Source organism: Chrysochloris asiatica, unplaced genomic scaffold (assembly GCF_000296735.1).
Source record: "Chrysochloris asiatica unplaced genomic scaffold, ChrAsi1.0 scaffold00003, whole genome shotgun sequence".
Lineage (NCBI taxonomy): Eukaryota > Metazoa > Chordata > Mammalia > Afrosoricida > Chrysochloridae > Chrysochloris > Chrysochloris asiatica.
Genome location: NW_006408521.1, coordinates 34,999,692 through 35,023,908, shown reverse-complemented (window position 1 = coordinate 35,023,908; position 24,217 = coordinate 34,999,692). Strand labels below are relative to the sequence as shown.

The window sequence follows — 24,217 nt, the reverse complement described above, 5'->3', positions numbered from 1 at the left end:
ATTTATGCTGGAGCAGGTTTCATAATTCAGATGGCAAATCCTGGGATCTGAAAAATGAACTTTCCCTTCTATTTAACCCTGACCTTGGTTCAAATGATGTAGAACATGCTCCTGGGGGCGGGGGCTATCCTCTGACCAGTTTCACTTTGCTCTCCATGTAACAAAGATCATCAGGCATATCAAACCAGGCTGAGTGATGTGGGAACAGATTGGAGAATCTAGGTCTAAAATGTGTGAATTCATGCCTTCTGGGAGCAAGAAGGAAAAAATGTAGTCAGTTTGTTCCACTTGAGTGGGCAAAGCCACCACAGCGGAGCTGAAATCTGCTGTGTTCAGCTGTCAGACCTGGCCCCTTGGTGCTCTTGTCGTCTGGTGCTGAGCACAAAGCCCAGAGGCCTGTCCTTGCATCAGGAACCTCAGTTTTGATTATATAGGATTCTGAGCTAATGATTCAGAGACTTGCAAGAACATCGGTTCTCTGTTAATCTGTAGTATAAACATAGTCATGGACAATGCATGGGGTGACCAGTGTAGAATGAAAGTTAATGTCAAGTGAGCTCCAAAAAAGTGGAAAGCATTGAAATTTGCCCTAATGCTAACAACAAGTCAGAATCCAGCAGTACCAAGCACTGACTGTGTTCCAGTTTGTGAACATTTTCATGGATTATGTCATTTTACTAGCACAGCAATCCTGTGCAGAGAGGGATTATTATCAATGTGATTTTCCACATGGCACAATTTACCCTGAGAAAGGCAAAGTAATTTACCTAAGATTAGACAGCTACTCAGTAGGCTAAGGAGTTCTGGTGTGGAGCTGTGGGTTAATGTGCTGGACTGCAAAGTTGATTTGAACTGCAAGATCGCCTATTCAAGCTCACCAGTCGCGCCTCATAAACCCTATGCAGCGTCGCTGTGGTTGGAACTGACTCGATGGCACTGAACAACAGCAAAGTGGCTGTATCCAGTGCCACTGAGTCAATTCCAACTCATAGCAACCTCTAGCACAGGGTCAAGCTGCCTCCTAAGGTTTCCGGGCTGTAATCTTCCTCCACAGAAATTGCTGCCGAGTTTGACTTTTGATTAGCAGCTGAGCACTTAACCACTGCACCACCAGGGCTCCTCGTAGGTAGTATAATGATGGTTAAATCCTAGGTTGTCTGGTATCCTATCTTTTCCATTGCCTCTCTGTGACAGAAAGCACCTTGGCTGGGGGGCAGGGTGGTGACAGAGATCAAGGAGGAGAAAATTGTCTGTGCTCAAAGGAATCTGGTCTATACCCTACTCTTTGTTCTAGTCATGGGCATTTTCTTTGACACCAGTCAATAGAAGAAGTAGATTTTTCCTTCAGGATTTGATGAGACTATCAACTGCCTGGAATCTGCTTGTTGAAAACTATTTTACTAAAGTGAGATTCCAAATACTTTATTGGGATCCCCACCTCCTCGCAACATTTGCCTTTACTGAATGCCTACTGTGTGTAGTATTGCTTAGTTCAGTATGAAGAATATCGGGAGAATAGGGTATGTTTATAGGACTCCAGGAGTTAAAGATATATATAAACCTAATTTATCCAGTGACTGGGGTATAAAGTATACTGATTTTAGTGAAGATGTCGGATAAGCACGGGATTGCTAACTGCAGGGTTGGCAGTTCAAACCCACTAGCCACTCCTCGAAATCCTATATAGGATCACGATGAGTCGGAACCAACTTGATGGCCCCTAACAACAACAACCATTTTTCAATTAAGACCGAAACCAAAACAAACAAAATGGACTGTCATGGAATCTCCAACCTGCCTCAAAAGCTCTGAGTCCACTCCTTGTTTGACTATGATGCTTCTGAATCACACTGAAAATACGTTTGCGCTGGTGTCCTGGGATGCTTCTGATGACCCCAACACAGTAAGTCTTGTAGGTACCAAAGAGACCCAGGAATTATAAACCATCATGTTATTAACGCAGAAATGGGCAGAATATTCCGTCTACCGCAATTTTTTACCTTATTTTTTATACTGGGCACTGAAACGTGTGCCTCTGTGTCTCTAGGTGTATACGGTTCATATTTCTACTACAATTTTGTGTTCCATCTGTGAGACTGGACTGGACTAAGGACTGATGCATGTCCTTGCACACAGAGTCCCTCCTTGTATGTTCTATCTCGTCGGCCTATCAAATAAAGCATTAGAAACCTGAGTAATGATCTGCCTCACCAAGTAGTTAGACATGTGTACATCTGTGTGTTTATTCTTCAAAAAATGATTTACTAGGTGCTTATTTTGTGTCATGTATGTTTTCAACAGGGGTAGACCTAATTTGTCTTAATAAAGGTTTGGTGGTAACTGGGACTTTTGCTGTTGTCATGGAGTTGATTCCACCCAAGAAGCAGCTGGTGGGTTTGAACCACAGACCTTGTGCTTAGCAGTCCAGTGATTGTCTTACACTGCCACACCAGGATTCCAGGATCTCTGCTAGAACAAGTTCTAAATTTAAAAACGTAACTACATGAATATCAAAGTGCTAAATGTTTTCTATGTATTCAAAACAAAAAGAAAAATAATTATATTTCACTAAAAAGATTGCTTTTTGACATACCTTTCTATAAGATTTGTTGTTGTTGTTGTTAAGTGCCGTCGAGTCGGTTCCGACCCATAGTGACCCTGTACAGGGTTTCCGAGGGTGTAAATCTTTATGGGAGTAGAAAGCCTCATCTTTCTCCCGCAGAGTGGCTGGTAGTTTCGAACCACTGACCTTAAGGTTAGCAGTCCGATTCGTAACCACTATGCTATATAAATACCATTAAGTAGGAACCATGATGCTCCTGGTTGCAGCTCTAGCTTCACGGCTTACCTTGTTTAACTTATTGATAAGCACTTAATGTATGCGTGTGGATTTAGATAGGCTTCCCAGAGGAGTGTAGAGAAAAAGTCCAAACTTAAAAGGAAGAGACTCAAAATTTATATAACGTCCAACAAATGTAAAAGTCTTCATCTGAACTCAAAATCCCTTTCTTTATCCTGTACTAGCGCATGTCCTAATTCTAACATCTGTGGAAACATTACTAGGACCAGAGCAAAGAAATTCTTATTGACAGACGATAATCAAAGGTGAGGCACATTGATGCTGGCTTCTAACTCCATGTGTAATAGTATGTACCTGAGTCAGAATTTGATAGATTTGACATGTGTAAGATATGAAATGACTTCCCGCAAACAGCATATGAAGCCACCCTCTAACGCTAGGTGACAAAAGTGACTCTATGCATAGCACTACTTCTCCAGAACCCAATAGTTTGGTTCATTTGATGTGTTACTAAGGCAACTACATAACTGTTGAAGTTGAGGAATGCCATTTCTACTGATATCAGATTTTTCTCCAGGTGTATTCTAATGAAAGAGCCATTAAACAATAGGGCATGTAAACAATAGGGCAAGGGACCAGTTAGGATTCTAATACAGATCTCAGACGGGCACAGACTCACATCATGCATGTATGTGTCGCTTCTGTTAACTGTCTCTGAGTTGACTCCTGGCTCAGAGTGTCCCTGTGAACATTGGAATCAGACCATTGTGAATCTTAAGAATTTTTTTTGACTCTTCTTTTTATTGTGCTTTGGGTGGAGGGTACAGAACAGATCCATTTTCCATTCAATAATTCATACACATTTTATTTCATGTCATTGACTACAATCTCCACAATGTAACATCAGTTAGACTTCTTCCTCCCTGTGTTTCTTGCTTCCATCCCTCCTTCTTTCCTAACCCTTCTGAACTTTGTCCTTGGGCAAATGCTTCCCTTTGATCTCAAATGGTTGATTATTCAAAGGTGGGTCTACTTCCCCAGTGTTATTGCTCCCCGACTCCTCGATGTCACTTAACAACAATAGCACATAAACTATTGGCTGACAGTGGAGCTGTAGAGGTATGTTCATTTCCAGATCTGAAGGCTGGCTAATGGCCAGAGTCTCAATGATGTCACCAGTGTTTATCCAACCAGTAAGTCTGGTGTTCCGTTCCACATTTTCCTCCCACTCTGCTCAAACCTTCTATTGTGATCCTTTTCGTATCAATTGGTAAGGTACCGAAGCACCATCTAATTTCTTCTGGTCTCAGGGTTGTTGTTGTTGTCGTTAAAGCCATCAAGTTGGTTCTGACTCAGAGTGACCCTGAGGAGTGTTTCTGAGGAGCAGCTGTTGGAGTTGATCCACAGACTTGGTAGTTAGCAGTCCAGTGCTTATCCTACAGCACCACAGCAGGAGTTAGGGTTATGGAGACTGGAATTCGCATGGTCCATTAGTCCACTGAACTAATTATTTCCATGCTCTTCAATTTTAGTCACTCTTCTTTCCTCCCTTTTCTCCAGATGGACAGAGACTAACAGTTGAAGGCCCCAGCTACTACTCACCAAACTAGGATAGAGAACATTGGCTTTGTAGGTGCCAGTTGACCTTGGTATCCCCTGAGATTATGGTCCTAAGCCCACATGCCCAGCAACTCATTCTTTCAAAGTGTTTGGTTGTGTCTAAGTTGTTTTCATAACTTTGCCCCTGCAAAGGAAAATGTGCATGTATTAACATCCTCAGTCAAGCCTATATAGGGTCTAGGTATTCTCCAAAGACCCATAGGAATTTTATGGCTGATTTTTCAAAAGGAGATCGCCAGGCATTTGTTTGTTAATGCATTGCTGTTTCCTTAAGGACAGATGCTAGGGCCAGCAAAGAGGAAAAAGGAAAAAGCCGTGAACTTCTATCTAAAAAACAGAGTATTTTCCAACTACACCTGCATTTTAGGAAGTCAGTTGAAAGTACTGTGCACTGAGACCCAGGTATGCAATGGAAGGTGGTATCTCTGTGGATTCACTCAAGATGGATGTCCTCTGGCCCACTAATGAGCACCTAATGAGCCTATAGAATTTCAACGTGATAACTTGGCCTCCTGGAGAAATCCAATGAGAGGACCTGAAGGCAGTGGCTGGATGGAGAAAGGCCTAATCAATCTTAAGAACTCAACAAAACCAATTTGGAAGGCATTCATTTGAGAAGACTGCTAGACACAGGCAGTGTCTGCATGTTGCGGAAGATAATTAAATCTGTTTTAAACAGCTGTAAGAATAAAGAGATGCAGTTCACTGCATAATTTAAGACTTTTAAATTAAATCTGAGGCAAGGGACTAAAATTAAAACTTTGATCTGTGTCGCATTGTTTTAATACTTCAATTTACATACAAAGACTGGAACTTAATAAGGAAAATTCATGATTATAATTTCTTCTGTAAGATTTAACTCTAAACCATAAGACTGTGTCCTCATTAGATGGATTACAGTGATTCATGATTTCACATACATCAAAATACTAATGATAGCATAAAAGTAACCACAGTGTAATAATAACCACTCCATAAATACTGCAGGATGTTGCCAGCCACCGGCAGAGAAGATGGTGCTTGATAAAATTTCCTTTGAGATTTTCATTTGTCTGAATTTCTGAAGGAATTTGACCTACTTTTTCATCTGTAGAAAAGAATTTTGGGGGCTTTTGAGGTGGCATAAAGAGTTAGCAGGCAATGTTAAGTTGCAGCTGGAATCCGTTCTTAAGACAGCTCAGATCTGATGCTGTTTTCCCCTTCCACACAAAGGAAGGGGAGCTGGCTCCAATGAGCCGTGGAGATTTAAGAGGCTTTCTCATGTATTATTCCTTACTCCATTTGGCTTTATTCTCTTTGACTCTAGCAAGGTAATTGAGCCACTTCATTCCTTCTCTCTTGCTGCTTAGGGTTAAAAAAGGAAAGAAGGAAATGAGGCAAGCAATACTGTGTATAGGTTGGCTTTAGCCAGAGGCATTGTGTCTAAAGTTCAGGTTGGATTGGTTAGCAACTCTTTCTAAGCCTTTGTTTTTCTTTCACCTTAATACTGGCCCACATACATTTGGGTCTCAGAGACAAGTTTGCAAAGATGCTCTGTCTACCTTGATATGCAAGAAGAGATGCCTGGTTCAATACTGAGAACTTGGGTTCAGTATAGATCCCAGGGGCTGAAGTCACTCAAGAGCCTTCAGGACACACTTTCAGTTTCCTGTCCTGGCTACTTTAGGTTCTGTATCATTGATGTCCAGCTGTGTCAGTGACCGCCAGTCTTGAATTAGAGCAACACCACACCTCTCAGTTCTTGCTGGAGTGTGTAACTTCCTCTGACTTCTGGATGTAGTCCATATTCCGTGATCCGACTATGGCACCTCAGTCCTCATCCTAGTCTGCCATTAATGTGCAATGGAAAGTCTCCACTGTGTGACAACAGTATCAAATGGTTCTGCATCTTCACCTGAAATCATTTCAGTGGCCTTTGTGTGTATGTCCAGTATTACCAAAACAAGAATAATCATTTTTAAAACCACAGATATTATGAGCCAGAAATTACCACAATTAGGTCTACCCTTCTTTAATTTAAGAAATGGAGGTCCAAAGACAAAATGCTTTTCAAAAAGGCATATAACTAGGTCTCTTAACTCCCAGATTACCAGCTGAGTTTGGTAAGACTTCTCTTCCACATAAAATCCTTGTAAACTCACTTAGATTTCACAATAACCTAATTAGTCATTTGGAAAAAGGATGACCTACCACACAGGCTCTGGTAGCGTAGTGGTTACGAATCGGGCTGCGAACCCCAAGGTCAGCAGTTTGAAACTACCAGTTGTTCCACAGGAGAAAGATGAGGCCTTCTGCTTCCGTAAAGATTTACAGCCTCAGAAACCCTGCTCAGGGTCGCTATGGGTCGGATCCGGCTCCACGGCACATAACAACAACAACAACAACAACAACAACCACACAGGCTAGTGCCAGTATGGCACTGTAAGATCAGCACTGGACTGCGAACCATAAAGTCAGCAGTTCAAATCCACCAGCTGCTCCTTGGAAATTTGATACAGTGTCGCTATGTGTCAGAACCGACTCAAAGGCACTTAACAACACCTAGGCTAAGACATTCCATTTTATAAAAGCCCTCAAAGTGTTGCCAGATAGTGGGATTATTTTTCTGGATATATATTTGTGTTTTTGTTATTGTTAAGTGCCATCGAGTCAGTTCCTATGCATAGCAACCCTGTATAGGGTTTCCAAGGAGGAGCTGGTGAGCTTAGACTACCGAATTTATGGTTCAAACCAACCTCACCGTCCAGCACATTAACCCACAGTACCGTACCAAGACTCTGTGTGTGTGTGTGTGTGTGTGTGTGTGTATCTAGATATAGATATATAGCTAATGGTGTTGCACTGTAGGATCTGCACTGGACTGTGAACTACAAGGTTGGCAGTTCAAACCCACTAGCTACTCCTTGAAAAACTATACAGCGTTACTATGAGTCAGAACAGACTTGAGGGCATTTAACAATGTGTATATGTTTGTGTGTGTGCTAAATATATATGTAACAAAACATTTGAAATTCTTCACATAGACAGTTCCGTGACAATGACGTACGCTCATAATCTTGTTCAGTCATAGTCCTTATCCATGCCCAAGCATTGCCTGCCTTTACCCCTCCCTCCCACTTGTCCCTGGTGACTACTAATTAACTTTGGTTTTATACACTTGCCTTATATAAATCTTTCATGTAAATCAGTGTAATGGTTTCAAGGTTCATCTGTGTGGTGACTTGTGTATATCAGAATTTTTCTCTTCTTGACTGAGTAATATTCAATTTGTATGTATGTAGCATTTTCTGCTTATCCATTTATCTGTTGAATAAAGCTACCTTAAAATGATGACTATATAATTCCAAAACCATATAATTGCAATGCTGTAATTGTTGGTTTTATTTTTGTTGTGAATATATGGTGGTGTCCTGCATGTGCATATCAATTAAAATGACATCCATCAATCTATATAAATTATTATCCCAGGATGATAAAACAGTGGGTGAATTTAATTTTCTTTTTTATAATTTTATATATTTTGGAAAATTTTCCAATAAATTTATGGTTTTTTCTTCTAGTAAAGTTAACATATTTTAATATGTATCTTGTTGTTGTTACGTGCTGTAGAGTTGGTTCCAACCCCCAGCAACCCTGTATAGGGTTTTCAAAGAGCAGCTGGTGAGCTTGAACCACCGACCTTGTAGTTCAAACTAACTTTGCTTATATATATCTTAGTACTCAGAAAAACTACTTGCATAGATTTATTCCTAAAGGGATCTTTCTTGTCCTCTTTTTAAAAATGCAGTTGGGCTCCTATTACACAGCTTAATGTTTTACTTTTCAAGGGATATGAAGAGTCATTTTAAAACATTTGTAAGATATATGTTATTTGGCAGCTCCATATTTTCCTATCAAATCCTACAGTGGTAATTCCTAAAGACACCATTCTGAGGTAACATTACAGCCGTTTCTCTTATCACCCTGCAAAGACAGTATTTCCAAAGCCCAATGCTCCAAGACTCTAAGCCTCTCTGGTTTATAATGTCAAGCTGCAGTAAAGTGGCTCCAGATTATAGACATTTAGCTGTTTACATGAGCCAAGTATCCCTCCGGTCTGCTGGGATTTCTTTTCTGTTCTTAGCCAGGCACCAAGTTTTGTTGTTATTGTTAGGTGCCATCAAGCCCATACCAAGTCATAGCAACCTTATGCACAACAGAACAAAACACTGCCCAGTCCTTTGCCAACCTCACAGTTGTTGCTACACTTGAGCGCATTGCTACTGTCACTGTGCAGATCCATCTCGTTGGGGGGGTCTTCTTTTTTGTTGACCCTCCACTTTACCAAGCATGATGTCATCCTCCAGGGACTGGCCCCTTATGAGAGAGACAAACTCTGGCCATCCTGACTTCTAGGCAACATTCTTTTTGTACTTTTTCTAACACAGATTTGTTTGTTATTTTGGTGGTCCATGGTACTTTTAATATTTTCCTCAAACACTGTAACCAGATGCATCAGTTCTTCTACAGTCTTCTTTATTCATTGTCCAAATTTCACATGCATATCACGTTATTGAAAATGCCGTGACTTGGGTCAGGTGCACTTTAGTCCTCAAACTGACATCTTTGCATTTAAACACTGTATAAAGGTCTTGTGCAGCAGATTTGCCTAATGTAATACATCGTTTCATTTCTTGATTGCTACTTGATGCTTTGGAGTTATGGTGTTGGGGGAGAATATTGAAAGTGCCATGGACTGCCAGAAGAACCAACAGATCTGTTTTGGAAGAAGTGCAGCCAGAGTGCTCCTTGGAGGCCAAGATGGGCAAACTCCGTCACTCATATTTCGGACATATTGTCAGGAGGGATCAGTCGTTGGAGAAGGATATCATGTTTGGTAAGGTGGAGGGCCAGAAAAAAAGAGGAAGACCCCCAGTGAAATGGATTGGCCAAGTGGCAACATCAATGCAGTAGTGAGGTTGGCCCAGGATCGGGCAGTGTTTTGTTCTGCTGTGCATAAGGTCACTATGAGTTGGTACTAACTCAATGGCACCTAACAACAACAGCAACTTCCATGAGTGCTTCATCTGAGCAAAATGAAGTCTTTGAAAATTTTCAGTCTTTTTCCCATCTGTTTTTATGTTATTTATTGGTCTAGTGGTGAGGAGTTTTTTTTTTTTTTCTTTACATTGAGGGGCAACCCATACCTTTTACCCTCATTAGTAAGTATTTTAAGTCCTCTTTGCTTTCAGGAAGTATCATCTGCATATCGTAGGTTGTTAATGAGTCTTCCTTCAACCGGATGCCATTTTTCTTCTTATAATCCAGTTTCTCGAATTACTTGCTCAGCACACAGACTGAATAAGTATGGTGAAAGAATATAACTCTGGTGCACACCATTCTTAATTTTAAAGCATGCAGTCGTCCCTTATTCTGTTTGAACAACTGCCTCTTGGTCTATGTACAGTTTCCTCATGAGCACAATTTAAGTGTTCTAGAATATTCATTCTCTGCAATGCTGTCCATAGCTCTTCATGGTCAACACAATCAAAAGCCTTACGTAGTAAATAAAGCATAGAAAAACATGTTTCTGGTATTCTCTGCTTTCAGCCAAGATCCATCTGATGTCAGCAGTGGTATCTCTCATTCTACGTCCTTGTCTGAATCCAGCCCAAACCTCTGGCAGTTCTTGTCAATGTAATGTTTCATCTATTTTTAAATTCTCTTTAGCAAAGTTTTACATTAATGTGATGCTAATTCTATTATCCAATGATTTCTTCAGGCTTTGGGGTCACCTCTCTTTGGAGTGGGCAAAAATATGGATGTCATCTAATCAGTTGAACAGAAAGCTCTCTCCAGATTTCTTGGCAGAGATGAGTGAGTTTCTCCAGTGCTGCATCACTTTGTTTAAAGATTTCATTTGCATTCCATTGATTCCCAGAGCCTTATTCTTTGCCAATGCCTTCAGTGCACCTTGGACGTCTTCTTTCATCATCATTGGCTCTTGAATGGTTAAACTTTGAATGGTTGAACTTTAACCATTTATTTTTGGTACAGTGATTCTGTGTATTGCTTCCATCTTCATTTGATGCTTTCTGTATCATTTAATATTTTGCCCATAGAATCCTTCAATACTACAAATCGAAGGTTGAATTTTTCCTTTACTTCTTTCAGTTTGAGAAATGCTGAGTTGCTCTTTCCTTTTACTTTTCTAACTCCACATCTTTGCACATTTCATTATAGTTTGACTTTGTGTTCTTGAGCTGCCCTTTGAAATTTTTTATTCAGCACTTTTACTTCCTTATTTCTTCCATTTGCTTGAGCATATTCTACACTTGAAAGCCAGTTTTTAAGAACCTATTCTAACATCCATTTTCATCTTTTACTTCTTTCTTGTCCTCTTAATGACCGTTTGCGTCTTCCTGTGTGATGTTCTTGATGTCACTCACACTCTTATGGTCTTTGGTCATTAGTATCTAATTCATCAAATCTGTTCGTGAGATGATCTCTAAATATGTTCAAGATGGTATTTTGGGTCTTGTGGGATTATCTTAGTTTTCTTCAGCTTCTGTCTCAGCTTGTATATGAGCAATTGATGGTCTGTTCCACAGTCTGCTCCTGGCCTTGTTTTGACGACGATATGGAGCATTTCTATTGTCTCTTTCCACATATGAAGGTAGTTTGATTTTTGTGTATCCATTCTTGTGAGGTCCATGAGTATAGTTATCTTTCACGTTGTTTTAAAAAGGTACTGCACTGAACAGCATCATTTCTGTCTCAAGGTCATATTTGTAAATGGAATGTTAAACCATTTTGTGATGGTTCAATTGGAATCCCATGATGTTTGTACTAGAGCCATAAGTATTTGGATATTTAATTAGGCAAGTACTAATGATGAGAATCTTTTTTAAAATGCCTGTAAAACAAGCCACCTGCATTTCATTGGAGAGAATGTGAAGTGCCAGATATCTGGCCAAATGCTTTGATATATCCATAGACGTCTTCTGGTATCCCTGACCGTGTCAGACCTGAGTTCTCTGGCCAACTGGGACCATAAAGTCCATGCACCGTCCTCCCTCAATATGGTGAGTTGTCACTTGGCAGGGCAGAGTTTAGTCTTGCTGTCACTTCTAGAGAGGCACAGGGACTCTGCACATTTGGGGAGACATCAGTGCTGTAGAAAGCCATCCCTGAACAGGAAAGGAGAGGGGATATTTGGATCCTTCCATGAGGGAAGAATCTGGTTTCTATACCTCTAGGGATGATGGTTCAGAGCTCAGTTGCAAAACTGAGAGAAGGTCATAGAGCATGATTCAAACCAAACCTCTGGGATCTAGTTAGGTAACCTGGAAGCACCAGGGAGAAGTATGAAGTTGCTTGGGAACATATGACTGGACATATACAACTGCCATGTATCATAGGTGGGTATTGTCTTGTGCTGTAAGATTGTAGCTCATCAGTGTATAATGCCACTTGGAGTGTCCAACACAGTCAACAGAGCTTGTTTCCTTAGTATTTGTTGAGCATTCGCACCACCAGAGACCTCCCAGTTTGTTGCTTGTATGGCATTCTATAGAGCTTGGCATATTACACTGGGAATCTCTTAAAATCTCTATTGTCTGGAAAACTAGATCCATCTTGATATTCCTTTAAAAGGTTTTAGTTATTGAAGCTTACAAACAAAAAACACTCTGTGGTGAGTGAAGCCATTCTTAAACACCCACCAAGGAATGAACCTGATAGAATCGTTTTGTGCCTTGTGTAACAGTAGTTGGACTTAGAAGTCAGAAGAGCTTAGTTCAAACTAGTGTTGTGACTTGAGGCCAGTTTTAACTTGTCTGAGTCTTTTCAGGTTGAAGATTAAATGAGATAATATGCAGAGGGTTCAAAAAGTTCGTGAAAACGATTCCATTTTTCCATGAACTTTTGAAGCCCCATCATTGAACACTTACTATTTATGCTACATTAAACTTTAAAGAAATGTTCTAATTTGGGTTATTTAATTCCAGGGGACATTCTAGAACAGTCTTAATTGCTGTAAGAATCAATGAATGCCAGGATTGAGTTCATTGAATAAGCAAAGGGCAGGTAATGCTTCTGCTTGAGTACACATTTCTACAAGTTGATGGGACCGATTCTTGGAAAGCCAGGGCATATAGTAATATAGTTATATTTAATCTTACTCCTTATCAAGACTTTGCTAGTCTGAGTCTAAACCTAGTAGAGTTAAGGTCTGCAAGGAAATGGTGGGTTCCTTTTGTCCTAAGTTCCCCACTCCTGCCTAAATATTCTCACCCATCAGAGGAAAGGACTGGACTGATTTTTTTCTTTTTTCCTGGCACTCAGTGCTACATAATGGTGTTTTAAAATCTTACTGTGTGGTCAAAATAACAATAAACATTCAAGACCAAAGTTGGTAATGCTAGTAGGACCCCATCACTGATGAAGGCAAAATCTTTGTTGTGGTGATTAAGTGCCATCAAGTCAGTTCCAACCCACAGCAACCTTGTGTAGAGTTTCTGAGGAATGACTGATGGGTTTGAACCACTGACCTTGCAGTTCAATGTAACCTTGCAGTCCAGCACATTATCCTGCAGCACCACGCTAGGACTCCAATATCTTTGTTACTCTCTGATTATTTCTCAAAAGCTTCTTCAATGTTTAAATATTTACAGTCATAATAAAGAGAGAGCATTATGTTTTCCAATGTTATGTATACTTCGCCTCATCCCCTTTTTAAATTTGGTGATTTCCCCCAATAATTTACTGTCTCTCCTTCTTAATACTATTCCCCCCTGCTCTCATTTTATCCCACCCCAGAATAATCAATAGGAATTGGCTGTTAGATTTTCCAACACCGTTTTCTATGCCCATGCAAGTATATACAAATGAATAATGCATAAACTGTCTTATTCTTAGCTCTTCAAAACTTCATTTAAATAAAAGCAAGTCTTACTATAGTCATTCCAACACAATGTACTCTTACCTGTATGGTCTTTATGGTACCAAGAGTAATTTCCATGAAGCCTGAGTCAGGCTCACTCTGAAGCTTTGCATGGGTTGTTGTTAAGTGCCATCAAGTTGATTCTGATCCATAGTGACTCTGTATCAGGTTTCCAAGGAGCAGCTGGTGAGCTTGAACCACCAACCTTGCAGTTCAGTCGACTTTGCAGCCTGATGCATTAGCCCACAGCACCACACCAGGACTCTTTGCATGGGCTAGGCTCGTATGTATGCACCAGCTTGCCTTCTCCAGTGGGTCTTTAATGACTGTTAAGGCATCTTCAAGTCTCATTTTCCGACTAAGGCTGTCAGTACTGAGTTACTGTAGCATTTGTTTCCCTATTCTTCTCCAAAGCCATGTTCCAGAAGCTGATAGTTTCACACACTCTTCATTCCTCGAATTCATCTTGGCTTCGCTGTGGTCATTTGATGTATTTATGTTTCTGTTACAGAAACCAGTGATAGAGCCCTCAGAGAATCCTGTATGGATTTCATGTGGTGGTCCTGTCTTTATCAGGCACTTCTTCTGAGCAAGGATTCTCAGTTCTGTGTCTCTGCAATGTCATGTGATTAAAGGCCATTACGGGATGTTTGATATTGTAGAATATGTTCATAGAATGGATATGATATTCTGGATTTTTGCCAGCTTGGGATTAGCTTCAGGGATAATAACCCATTTGTTACTTTGAAGTAAATTTCAATTGGTTTTCCTGGTTCCAAATTATGAATGCCTATGGTTTCACATAAGGAGGCTTGTGGTGCTATGGGTTAAGCATTGGGCTGGTCACAGCAAGATTGGTGCTTCAAGCTGTGCCGTGGGAGTAAGATGAGACTGTCTGCTCCCTTAATGACTTATACAGTCTTGGGAATTCTATACAGGGTCACTATCACTCGAAATCCACCTGACAGCAGTAAGGTTTTTGTTTGTTTGCTTAAATTATTTCTTGTAGTCTTCACCTTTGTTCTGGCTTGCACATGATTCTTCTTTACTAGAAGGTAGGCAGAAGTGGAGTACCAACCTATCTCTCGCTTCTGAGCACAAATGTTGTCAGAGGGGAAATAGAATCCAACAGGAAAAGAAAATGATGCCTTATCTTTGTTATTACCTTTCTCTCTCTTTCTGAAACGTATTACAAGTAGCTTTCAATAAAAGAAGCTCAACAAGGACTGAAACCACTGATGATATTAAACCCCTTTTTTAATGTGGCTGTCAGGGAGCATGGTGTCTCTCTAGGATCAGTACTGGGCTGTTGGTGATATACGGTTGGTGATTCAAGCCCACCAGCCACTTGGAGGGAGAAAGATGAGGCTTCTTTCTGCTCTCACAAAGCTTTACAGGCTCAGGAACCCTATACAGGGTCTCCATGAATCAGAACCAACTGGGTGGTCCTTAGAAAAAGCAGCGTGGTGGTCTGCTTCAAGCAGTGAAGATTTACAGCCATTGAGGCCTGATGGTACAGTTCTACTCTATCGTATACAATTGCAGTGAGTCCCAGGCTCCTGGATGGACAGGGATTTGTTTTGTTTTGTTTTCCTGGTAGGTCTCTAGCTAGCCATGTGAATTCAGACATGTTATTTAACCTTTCTGTGTCCTAATACTCCTGGTACAGTTAAATGAAAAAGATTTGCCCTCCCTAATTCCCAGGTCTCCTAACAGCCTAATAATATTTAAGAAAGCATTTAACAAATAATCACATTAGAAATACCCAATATTGAAAATTGTTTTAATGTTGATGAATAGTCTGCAGGCATTGTATTGAGGATGCAGCAATGAGCACGACTCATCTCAATCCTCAAGAATTGACCCAAACTACCTCAGTGTCAGCCAATAGCCCATTTTCCTACAGAACGTCACTGATCTTGGCTGCCTGCGTCATGGTAACCTGGCTTACAACTGTGCTCCAATCCACTGGAAATGAATTGAGTTCTTCCATCACTGCTTTGTTAATGCAGTCTTAGCATTTGGAGTCTTGAAACTTGCTGGTGAATTCTTATTGTCATATCCAAGTGGGATAGGAATAGCATTAGTTTGTTTCTACTGTATTCACATTCAGATGAACCCAATCACAAGAAGAACTAATAGTCAGCATTTTGAAGCAGAGAGCCTCAACTTCTGGCATAGCCCGGCATCAGCTGTGCATCTTCTGCACCCTCTCCCCAGAAGCCCTGACCTAGTAGGGGCGTCTCAAGTAGGAACTGGGCACCCACATATCTCTCAATTTCTGTAAGAATTCCTGATAGGAAAGACTGAGATCCACTGATTTGTCCTTTCAAACCAATAAATTATGGATATTAATGTTGGCATTTAGATCTTTGTTGCAGCTCTTATTTCAATCTACCACTGATTGGCTTCCCTTCCAATCTATCCCTCATATTGTAGCTAGAGTGATCTTTTTCAAACAAGAACACGTGCCACCGTTTGCCCCCGACACACACGCGTACTCTTAAACACTCAAATGGTATCCCATTGCTCTTAGGAGACAGCAAGCTCACAGATCTCCAGCTCTCCCTCTTCTACAAGCTTAGAACACTACATCTCGCCTCCATATCACCTACTGCCATGATGTTGTGTGCCATTTGGTAGTTAAAAGTCCATATGCCATACTAATTATCTGTAAACTCATGAAAGCTAGGACCACATCTGGTTTCGTTTGACTGATTTTTACTTAGTCACCGGTGTATTTGCCTTCAATGCCGGACACATGGCTTGTTGTTAAGTGCTGTGGAATCGCTTCCAATTCGTATATAAGACAAATGGTTGAGGAATGAAAGAATGACCATACAGCCAGATAATACACAACAAGCCTTGTTAGGTACCATTAAGTCAGTTCTGACTCATAGCAACCTGTGTACGACAGAATGACACACTGCCAGGTTCTTCATCATCCTCACAAACGGTTGCTATGTTTGAACCCATTGTAACCACTGTGTTAATCCATCTTATTGAGGGTCTTCCTCTTTTTCTCTAACCCTGAACTCTATCAAGCATTACAAAGTTTCACCATTTTTGCTTCTAAGAAGCATTCTGGCTGTATTTCTTCCAAAACTGATTTGTTTGTTCTTGTGACTGCCATAGTATATTTTCTTTGTCAGTACCTTAATTCAAAGCCATCAGTTTTTCTTCAGTGTTCCTTCTCATTGTCTAGCTTTCATATGAATATGAACCTATTGAAAAATAGCATGATTTGCTCAGGTGTGATCCATAGTGAAGGCTGTAGTCTTTGATCTTCACCAGTAAGTACTTCAAGTTCTTTTTACCCTGATATTAATATTAATACATTTGCAGCCCTCATTTAAATAGCGATCCAAGACTGAGACTCTCTTCTCTGTTTTTCCGTTTCATACTCTCTGAACCCACTGCCTTGGAATCAGTTCTGATTCACAGTGATCCCATACAAGAAAGCTTCAGAAAGTTTGTGGGAAAATGGAATTAAAAGATAATGAAAATTTCCATGGAGTTTTTGAAGTTCCTTCATAGCATAGAGTAGAACTGCACCCCAATATTTCCCAGGTTGTAAATATTTACAGAAGTAGATGACTTCAACTTCCTCCCATTGAGCACTGGTGAGTGTGAGCCACTAACCTTTCAATTACAACTTTACCTACTTACAACCAAGGCTTCTTTAGTCTCTGAAAGAAGTTGACCTTCCTGATGTGTAACATAGTGAGCCCAAGGAAGGCAGAGGCCAAAGAGAGACACCAGTCCCACAGTGGTGCCATTATAATGATGCTAGGCTTACCACACACCAGAGGACCCCTGAAGCCAAGGGTCCAGTTCCGATGAAATTGCTTTTCTGACCCATCTCTGTAATGGGAGCGTACTGACAAACTAGTGCAGATGTAGCTCTTTCAACTGGTATACAAAGACAACATAGGCATGAGTAGAGAATTAGGAATACTATCAGGCTAGAAGGAGCCCTGGTGGAGCAGTGATTAAAGTGCTAGGATGCTAAACGAAAGGTTGGTGGTTGGAACCTACCAACCAGCTTAATCCCCCTCAGGTTCTAGGAGAAAGATGTATCGTCTTTCTCTGTAACAAATCACAGCCTTGGAAACTCCTGGGCAGTTCTGTGTCGAGTAGGATCTCTGTGAGATGGAATTAACTAAATGGCAGTGGGTTTGAAGTTTGTGAATCAGCTAAAAGCTCAGTATGACAGCCAGCAGAAGTCCGGATAGACAGAACCTTGGAAGTGGTCCAAATATAACTGATAGGGCTCACTAAAGGAGATTCACAAATCTCACACAGAAGCCAAAGATGTATGATTCCCAGTCACGTGGGTAACTACTGTGTATCAGTGGAGGCTGAAGAGTTGGTTGAAAAGTTTCATCTCTAGTCTGTCCTCTTTCAGGCAACGATCCCTGCCTGACTGATGACTACTCTGCTCTGACAATTTCCTCTCTTTATTCCCATCCTCCTCCCCTCCTCCCAGCCTTTCCTCTGACCCTAGCTCTCTAGTTGAAACTAAATTGATTGTTTGATTCCATGTGAACCTGAAGTCCCAGCTACCCCCTGATACTCCTCTTTCACCAGCTGGCATTTGTTGTAAATGATCTATGAGGGCATTAGAAAGTGGGTTCTTCTGCCATGCCCACACCAAGGGCTGGCTTAGCAACATCTCTATGGAAAAGGCAGGAAAAAACCTGAGAGGAAACCTACCAAGAACAAAATGAGAAATTGGTCAGTTCACTTTAGTTGTCCAAATGAAGAACAAGTCAGCAAGGATGGTTGACATTTATATTTATGAGTAGAAGGAAAGTTCAAGTAATTACACCATGCCTTGGCTTGCGGACATGTTCTGCAGTTTTGAATGGATTTCCTGTTTCCACCCAAGGGGAGAGTTTTTGCCCAAGTACTTTCTGAGACTGCACTATATTGTGCCCCCCATACACGATGTTTGACTGGGCAGAGATCAGAGAAGCAGGTCACGTATATTCGTAGAATTTGAACTGCATTTCCTTCTCCTGTAAATTAATCTTTTAAATGTCACCATTTTAAACTTGGCCTTTTCAGGAAATATGATGCCATATGAACCTTACTTAATTGAAAATACATTTCTAGTTCAAATGCCCCTCTCCCCTAGAAGATGCACTTGTGTGAGAGAATCTTTTTTTGTCATTTGGGCCTAAGTTACTTTGTTCCTTGAACATCTAAACTATTATTCCAGGTCTGAATCTTTACAAAAGCCAGCATTGTTCTGGATTTGCAGTCAATCAGTAACCTAAAGATTGGCGGGTCAGACTCACCCCACAGCACCATGGAATAAAGGCCTGGTAATCTGCCTCTGTGAAGATCACAGTCCCCAAAGCCCTGTGGAGTCCTTCGATTCTAGAACACAGGGGACATTAGGAGTCAGGCTTGACTCAACTGCAGCGGGCTTAGTTAGGGTTCTTGGGGAAACGTTAGACTCAGTCATAAGATTCCAATGTAGCTTTGAAAGGAAACTAGTCAGTCTTTCATAACTGCACTGTTTTTGAGTTATTTAGGTTAGTTTGCGTTTTACAGATTACAAATTACCTATGTTTCTTTTATTTCAACCCCTTTGAGTTAAGATGGTAAAATATTCTTACGTCCATGTTCATAGATTAGGTAACTGAGACCAAGAGAGATATGAATACTTACATAAATCCTTCCATTTCCTTTGGGGTACGTTAGGGTTCAAGCCTGAAGGAGCCTTCAGAACTTTCCTACAGTGCTGGATTCCCCCTATAATGACTGAACTAGGAGACCAGAGACCTGAGTTGGAATCTCAGGACGTCTACTAACTAGCTGAGTTAACCTTGAGTAAACAATCACGCCTTTCTTGGTTGCAACTCCCTCATCTGTAAAATGGAAGCCATTGCTACTGTGCTTTCTCTACAATGACACTGTGCCGAATACGAGATGAAGTGGCTGATAGAGTTTTGTTAGATAAAACATACCGAGAGATCAAAGAATTAACCATTGATGTCTTGAGGTGGTGTTATTAAGTGCCATCGAGTCAATTGTGACTCGTAGCAACCCTGTATAGGGTTTCTAAAGAGCAGCTGGTGAGCTTGAACTGCTGGCCTTGCAGTTCACACTGACCTTCTTGAGTAACAAAACTGAATTCAAAGTCCTATGAGGTGAAGGCTGAATATCTCCCTCCTTTGCCCCACACAGTTAAGGAACTAGGGAGGGGGATTCAAGGGCTCGGATGCTGCTGGAAATGGTACAGGACTATTTCACATAGTTTCCATTTTAAGAACTGTGTGCACATCCCTCTTATTTCTATGGATAACATCAGACACATATTCTCAAAGCCTTCAGAACTGAGTATCAGATTGGAACTGGTAACCAAACACCATTAATTTTCAGAACCTTGAAACTTTTGGTTCTCATTGCCCTTTAGATTTGAAGAGCGTCTGTCTTAACACACTCTTTGCTGTCAGGGGTTGTTATGGGAATTCTGTCACATCCAGACAGATGCTCCCAGCTGGATGAGCGTGTCAGCCTGGCACTTCTCCCAGAGCCAAGGACCAGGACAAGTCCCAGCCCCTGCACGCCTAGAGCAGAAGTTGCACCCATTCTCGGTTCCTTCTGATGTTGGGCTGTATTTTTCAGGGTGACGTGCAGAGGACACTTATCCAAGTGGACTTTGGTGATGGCATTGCCGTGTCTTACGTCAACCTCAGCTCCATGGAAGATGGGATCAAACACGTCTATCAGAACGTGGGCATTTTCCGAGTGACCGTGCAGGTGGACAACAGTCTGGGGTCTGACAACGCCGTCCTGTACTTACATGTAACTTGTATGTTATTACCATTGTTGGTTTATGATATATTGTAAATATCGTGCCCTTTAAATATCAATCCCAACTGTCATATCAGGAAGAAACTCACTTTTAACAAAAGAGAAAGGGGAATGCGAGAATAAGGGAAGATGTGAGAAGAAAGTAAAAAGAAAACTCAGTGAGGAGGGGAATTAGGAAAATGTTGATCTCTCTTTTACTTTAGATTGTTCTTGTTACGCTAGCCGTGCCCCCCCAGAAGCTTTCAAAATATCAAACCTGGGTCTGATATCTGAGTCTGAAAAAGTTACAGAACTCTTTGGTTGTATTTTGTCTTTTGTGACGAGCTTAAGGGGGTCAGAAATGGTTGAAAACAATCCACATTTCTGGCCCCGTGCAATACGTTGCAAATGAACCTAAGTGAATGAGTTTCTTTTCCATCTAAGTATTTTTCTCTTCTCATGTTATGGCTCATTATTATTAACCCTTTCAGACTGATGCATCTGTGGGAGAGCCTGTTGCATCTGTGGGAGTTGTAGTTGTTTGTTTGTTTTTTTCTTTTGTAATGCGTTCCCTGGGTTTCTGTCAGGTGGATAATTTGTTTTAAGGGAGGAGGTAGTGCAGGGCAAAGAGGATCAGCAATGTTAGGGAAGGTACACTGGAAAACAGTTTCAAGAACTGCTTCCCTTCTCCTCCACTGATGAATCTAAACCTGTAACTGATCTGATGAGACAATGATCATTCCAAAGTTAATCTTCATAGAAATGGGTGTCTCAAATGCCTCTTATGTGAGGTGTGTGGGTGTCCCCCAAATAGTTACAGACAGGAGTTCTTTGGTTTCTAGAGAATAGGTTATTTTACAATGAAAGTCGCTCCTTTATATGGGTTTTTTGTTGTTGTATTTTTTTTTTTTAAAGTGTTGTCAAGTCACTTCTGACTCATAACGACCCTGTTTCCATGGAGCTCTGGTAGCATAGTGGTTACGAATCGGGCGGCTTACCGGATGGTCGGCAGTTAGAAACAACCAGCTGTTCCGTGGGAGAAAGATGAGGCTTTCTGCTCCCGTAAAGATTTATAGCCTCGGAAACCCTGTGCAGGGTTGCTATGAGTTGGAACCGACACCACCGTACTTAACAACAACAACATAGGGTTTCCAAGGAGCGGCTAATGGGTTTTGATCCACCCACCTTGCTGTTAGTAGTTCAGTGCTTATCCTACAGCGCCAAGGTCTAGATCCAGAGTATTAAAACCAGACATTACTCCATGCCTCTCCTTAGTATCTTGCTCATCTTATCAAATGGAGGCGAATATAGTAACAGTTTTTCTGGTGACGTTCATGACAGAAGTCCTTCAATGAGCACAAACTCCCATCACGTGTGAATAAGACTGAGCACAGTCATTTCTAACATGCCAGCTTCACCTCTCCCTTCTCAGTGAGAATGTCTGAAGCTATTACTGTGTTCCATGCCATACAACAACTCTGTTCTGAAAACAACCCTGTGAAGTATATTCTAGTAGAGACCCTACTTTACAAAGGAACTGAGGAACAGAGAGCTGAAATAGCTCATTTGACCATGTTTTCCTTCAAACTGGCACAGCCAGCTTTCATACTGAGGCTTACCTGTCTCCGGAATCCCTGTACTTGACCACTAGGGTTAGTATCAGTGCCAACCCCAGCTTGACACTGGAGGGAGTAAATTTTCATCAGCCCTATTCTTCCTTCATAGCTTTGCTGAAAATCTCAATAGGACATGAACGTTTAGTTTCGAGGCAGTTCATTTGCTATACAACAATATGGGTTCAAGACACATTTCATAGACCTTTTCATAACTGACTACAGCACCCAGTGTGCAGTCCTACTGGCACTGAAGCATAATGCGCTGAATCGCAAGGTCAGTTTGAACAGCAAAGTTGATGGTTCAAACCCACCAGCTGCCCCTCAGTAACCCTATAGAGGGTCACTATGAGCCGGAACTGACTCGGTGGCATTTAACAGCAATATCACCTAAGTACATCCTTTATAGACTTTCTGGAGTTGCCTTTTCATTGTCGAGTTGATTCCAACCTATAGGGTACCTGTAAGGAACCCTCCAGTGGTCAGGCTCTCAGCTGCTAACCAAAAGGTTGGTGGTTCAAATCCACCAGTTGGTCTGCAGAGGAACGATGTGGGAGTTTGCTTCTGGAAAGATGTGTAGCTTTGGAAACTCAATGGAGCAGTTCTAGAGGGTTGTCATAAAGATATAACAACGCCCTCCATATTGGTATTCAGGGAAGTGCAAAAGAACAATCACAATTTTTTTTAAAGTGCATTAGAAACTTTGATAATTAGTAAGAATTATTGCAACATGAAAGAAGGTAAGTTTGCTGAGAATGAATATTCACATAGCAGCTTATTTCACCCCCAGCTTGCTCTATGAGGGGAATTTTTTAGAGACTGATCTTCCTTAAGAATTAAAATAATTGTATTCCATAGCCCTACATTTATGAAATATCTACCATAGTCCAGCCATGTGTAAATACGGATTGGGTCTAAATTTCTCAGTCTCCCATTCAGTCTCCTCTAGCTAACCTCCTGCTTGTCCTGTGTCTTTTTCTTACCCCTGGATGTAATCAGAACATTTGAGGGACTCCATCTCCCCAGATGCCTCCCAGGATCACCACATTCTGGGAAGGAAAACAATTTAGGGTGTGCTGTACTCAAGATGAAGGGCTACTAAAGACATGGTATCTAAAAGAAAGAAGCAGCTTTGTTGACCTGAATGCTTAAAGTATATTAGAATCCTTAAAAATGGGTAAATGATTTAACCGTAACCACAGGGAAATGATTTACAGATAATGTTTAACATGGCAACTTTGTGTACTAATATTAGGTCTGTAGACTCATCTTGGATTAAGTGGTTGGATAAACCTGTTTCTTATAATGAGATCCCTTTCTAGTGTGGTCTTGAGGACAGGATTGCACTTTTTTTGTATAAAGTGCATTAAATCAAGAGTGTGTTCTTAAGATTTTTGGTAGGGAAATAGAAAGAAAAAATAATGGAATTTTCCTGTTACTTTTGGATGCTCCCCTGTACATCCAAAATTTACTTCAAAAGCTATTTCATCAGTTTCTGACAAGGTACCACTGTTTGCCTAGCACCTTTCCTCTAAAGGGCCACAGTGCTTGGCTCTGCACATGAACCTGTTTGCAGCCACGTATCCTTATGTGCATATCTTTATATAAATAAGTGCATCCTCGTATCTCTATCATAGCAGGCAACACCAATCCTTTCAGGTGGAGAAAATAGAAGATGAAACATATACTTTAGTATAAAATGGTGCCAGAGTCAAAGTATATGTTTCGCCTTTTCAGAAGGCCATAATTGAATTACGTTCCCAGCCCTCTTATACCTGAGGAATGTCATTCCTGAGCAACTATTGATGCAAAGTGCCAGGACATAGAGGCTGGGAAGATGTGGCTTTGTAGGGGAAAAATAAAATGTTAACACTGGACTTAGTTAAGCAATCTGGTTTAATTCAGAGCTGGCCCAAGCCCCTCACCAAATCACTCTGTTACTCAGAGCTTGGAGTTGTACTTCTGACACTCTTGGAAGGCACCTCCCCCCACCCCCAGATAATCCATCAAGCAAAATATTCTGTGCCCCATCAATAGGTAAAACTTGATGTTTCCAGTATCTCCAAGTAGCAGATACATTTGGACTCTGTACATTCGAAACCAGTCAAAATTATCAGCAACACATACTCAGCTTGCCAAGCAAGACTGCCCTCTGCACACACACACACCATCCCCCAACCTCTCTCCCCTTCCTAAGCTTCTCTCCAGTACAGAAAGGTCATTTGATTGCAAATCAGATTTTTTTTAATGTGGGTTTGCAAAAGTCACCAAAAATAAATAGAGACAAGGGTCGTTGTGCTGCAAGGTTTTAAGGGAAGGTAGCAGCTCTGCTGGTTAATGTTGTAGCCTGGCAGGTGGGAAGTCCTTGGGGAGAGTATTCACTGTGCTCTGCTAGTTTGCGAACTAATGAGACACGTGGTACAGCCAGAGTTGCATCCAACCTTATGGGCAGAG

The 24,217-nt window shown here is 41.1% G+C and overlaps 1 protein-coding gene across 3 annotated transcripts in view; it reads left to right on the top strand.

Moving 5' to 3' along the window:
* SORCS1 (sortilin-related VPS10 domain containing receptor 1) overlaps positions 1-24,217 on the top strand; it is a 749,465-nt gene that overhangs the window by 660,002 nt on the left and 65,246 nt on the right. For all 3 annotated transcript variants that reach the window (XM_006831326.1, XM_006831324.1, XM_006831325.1), the window contains exon 19: positions 19,983-20,169. In XM_006831326.1, the coding sequence (XP_006831389.1) occupies positions 19,983-20,169 (187 nt within the window). The remainder of the gene's footprint in view (positions 1-19,982; positions 20,170-24,217) is intronic.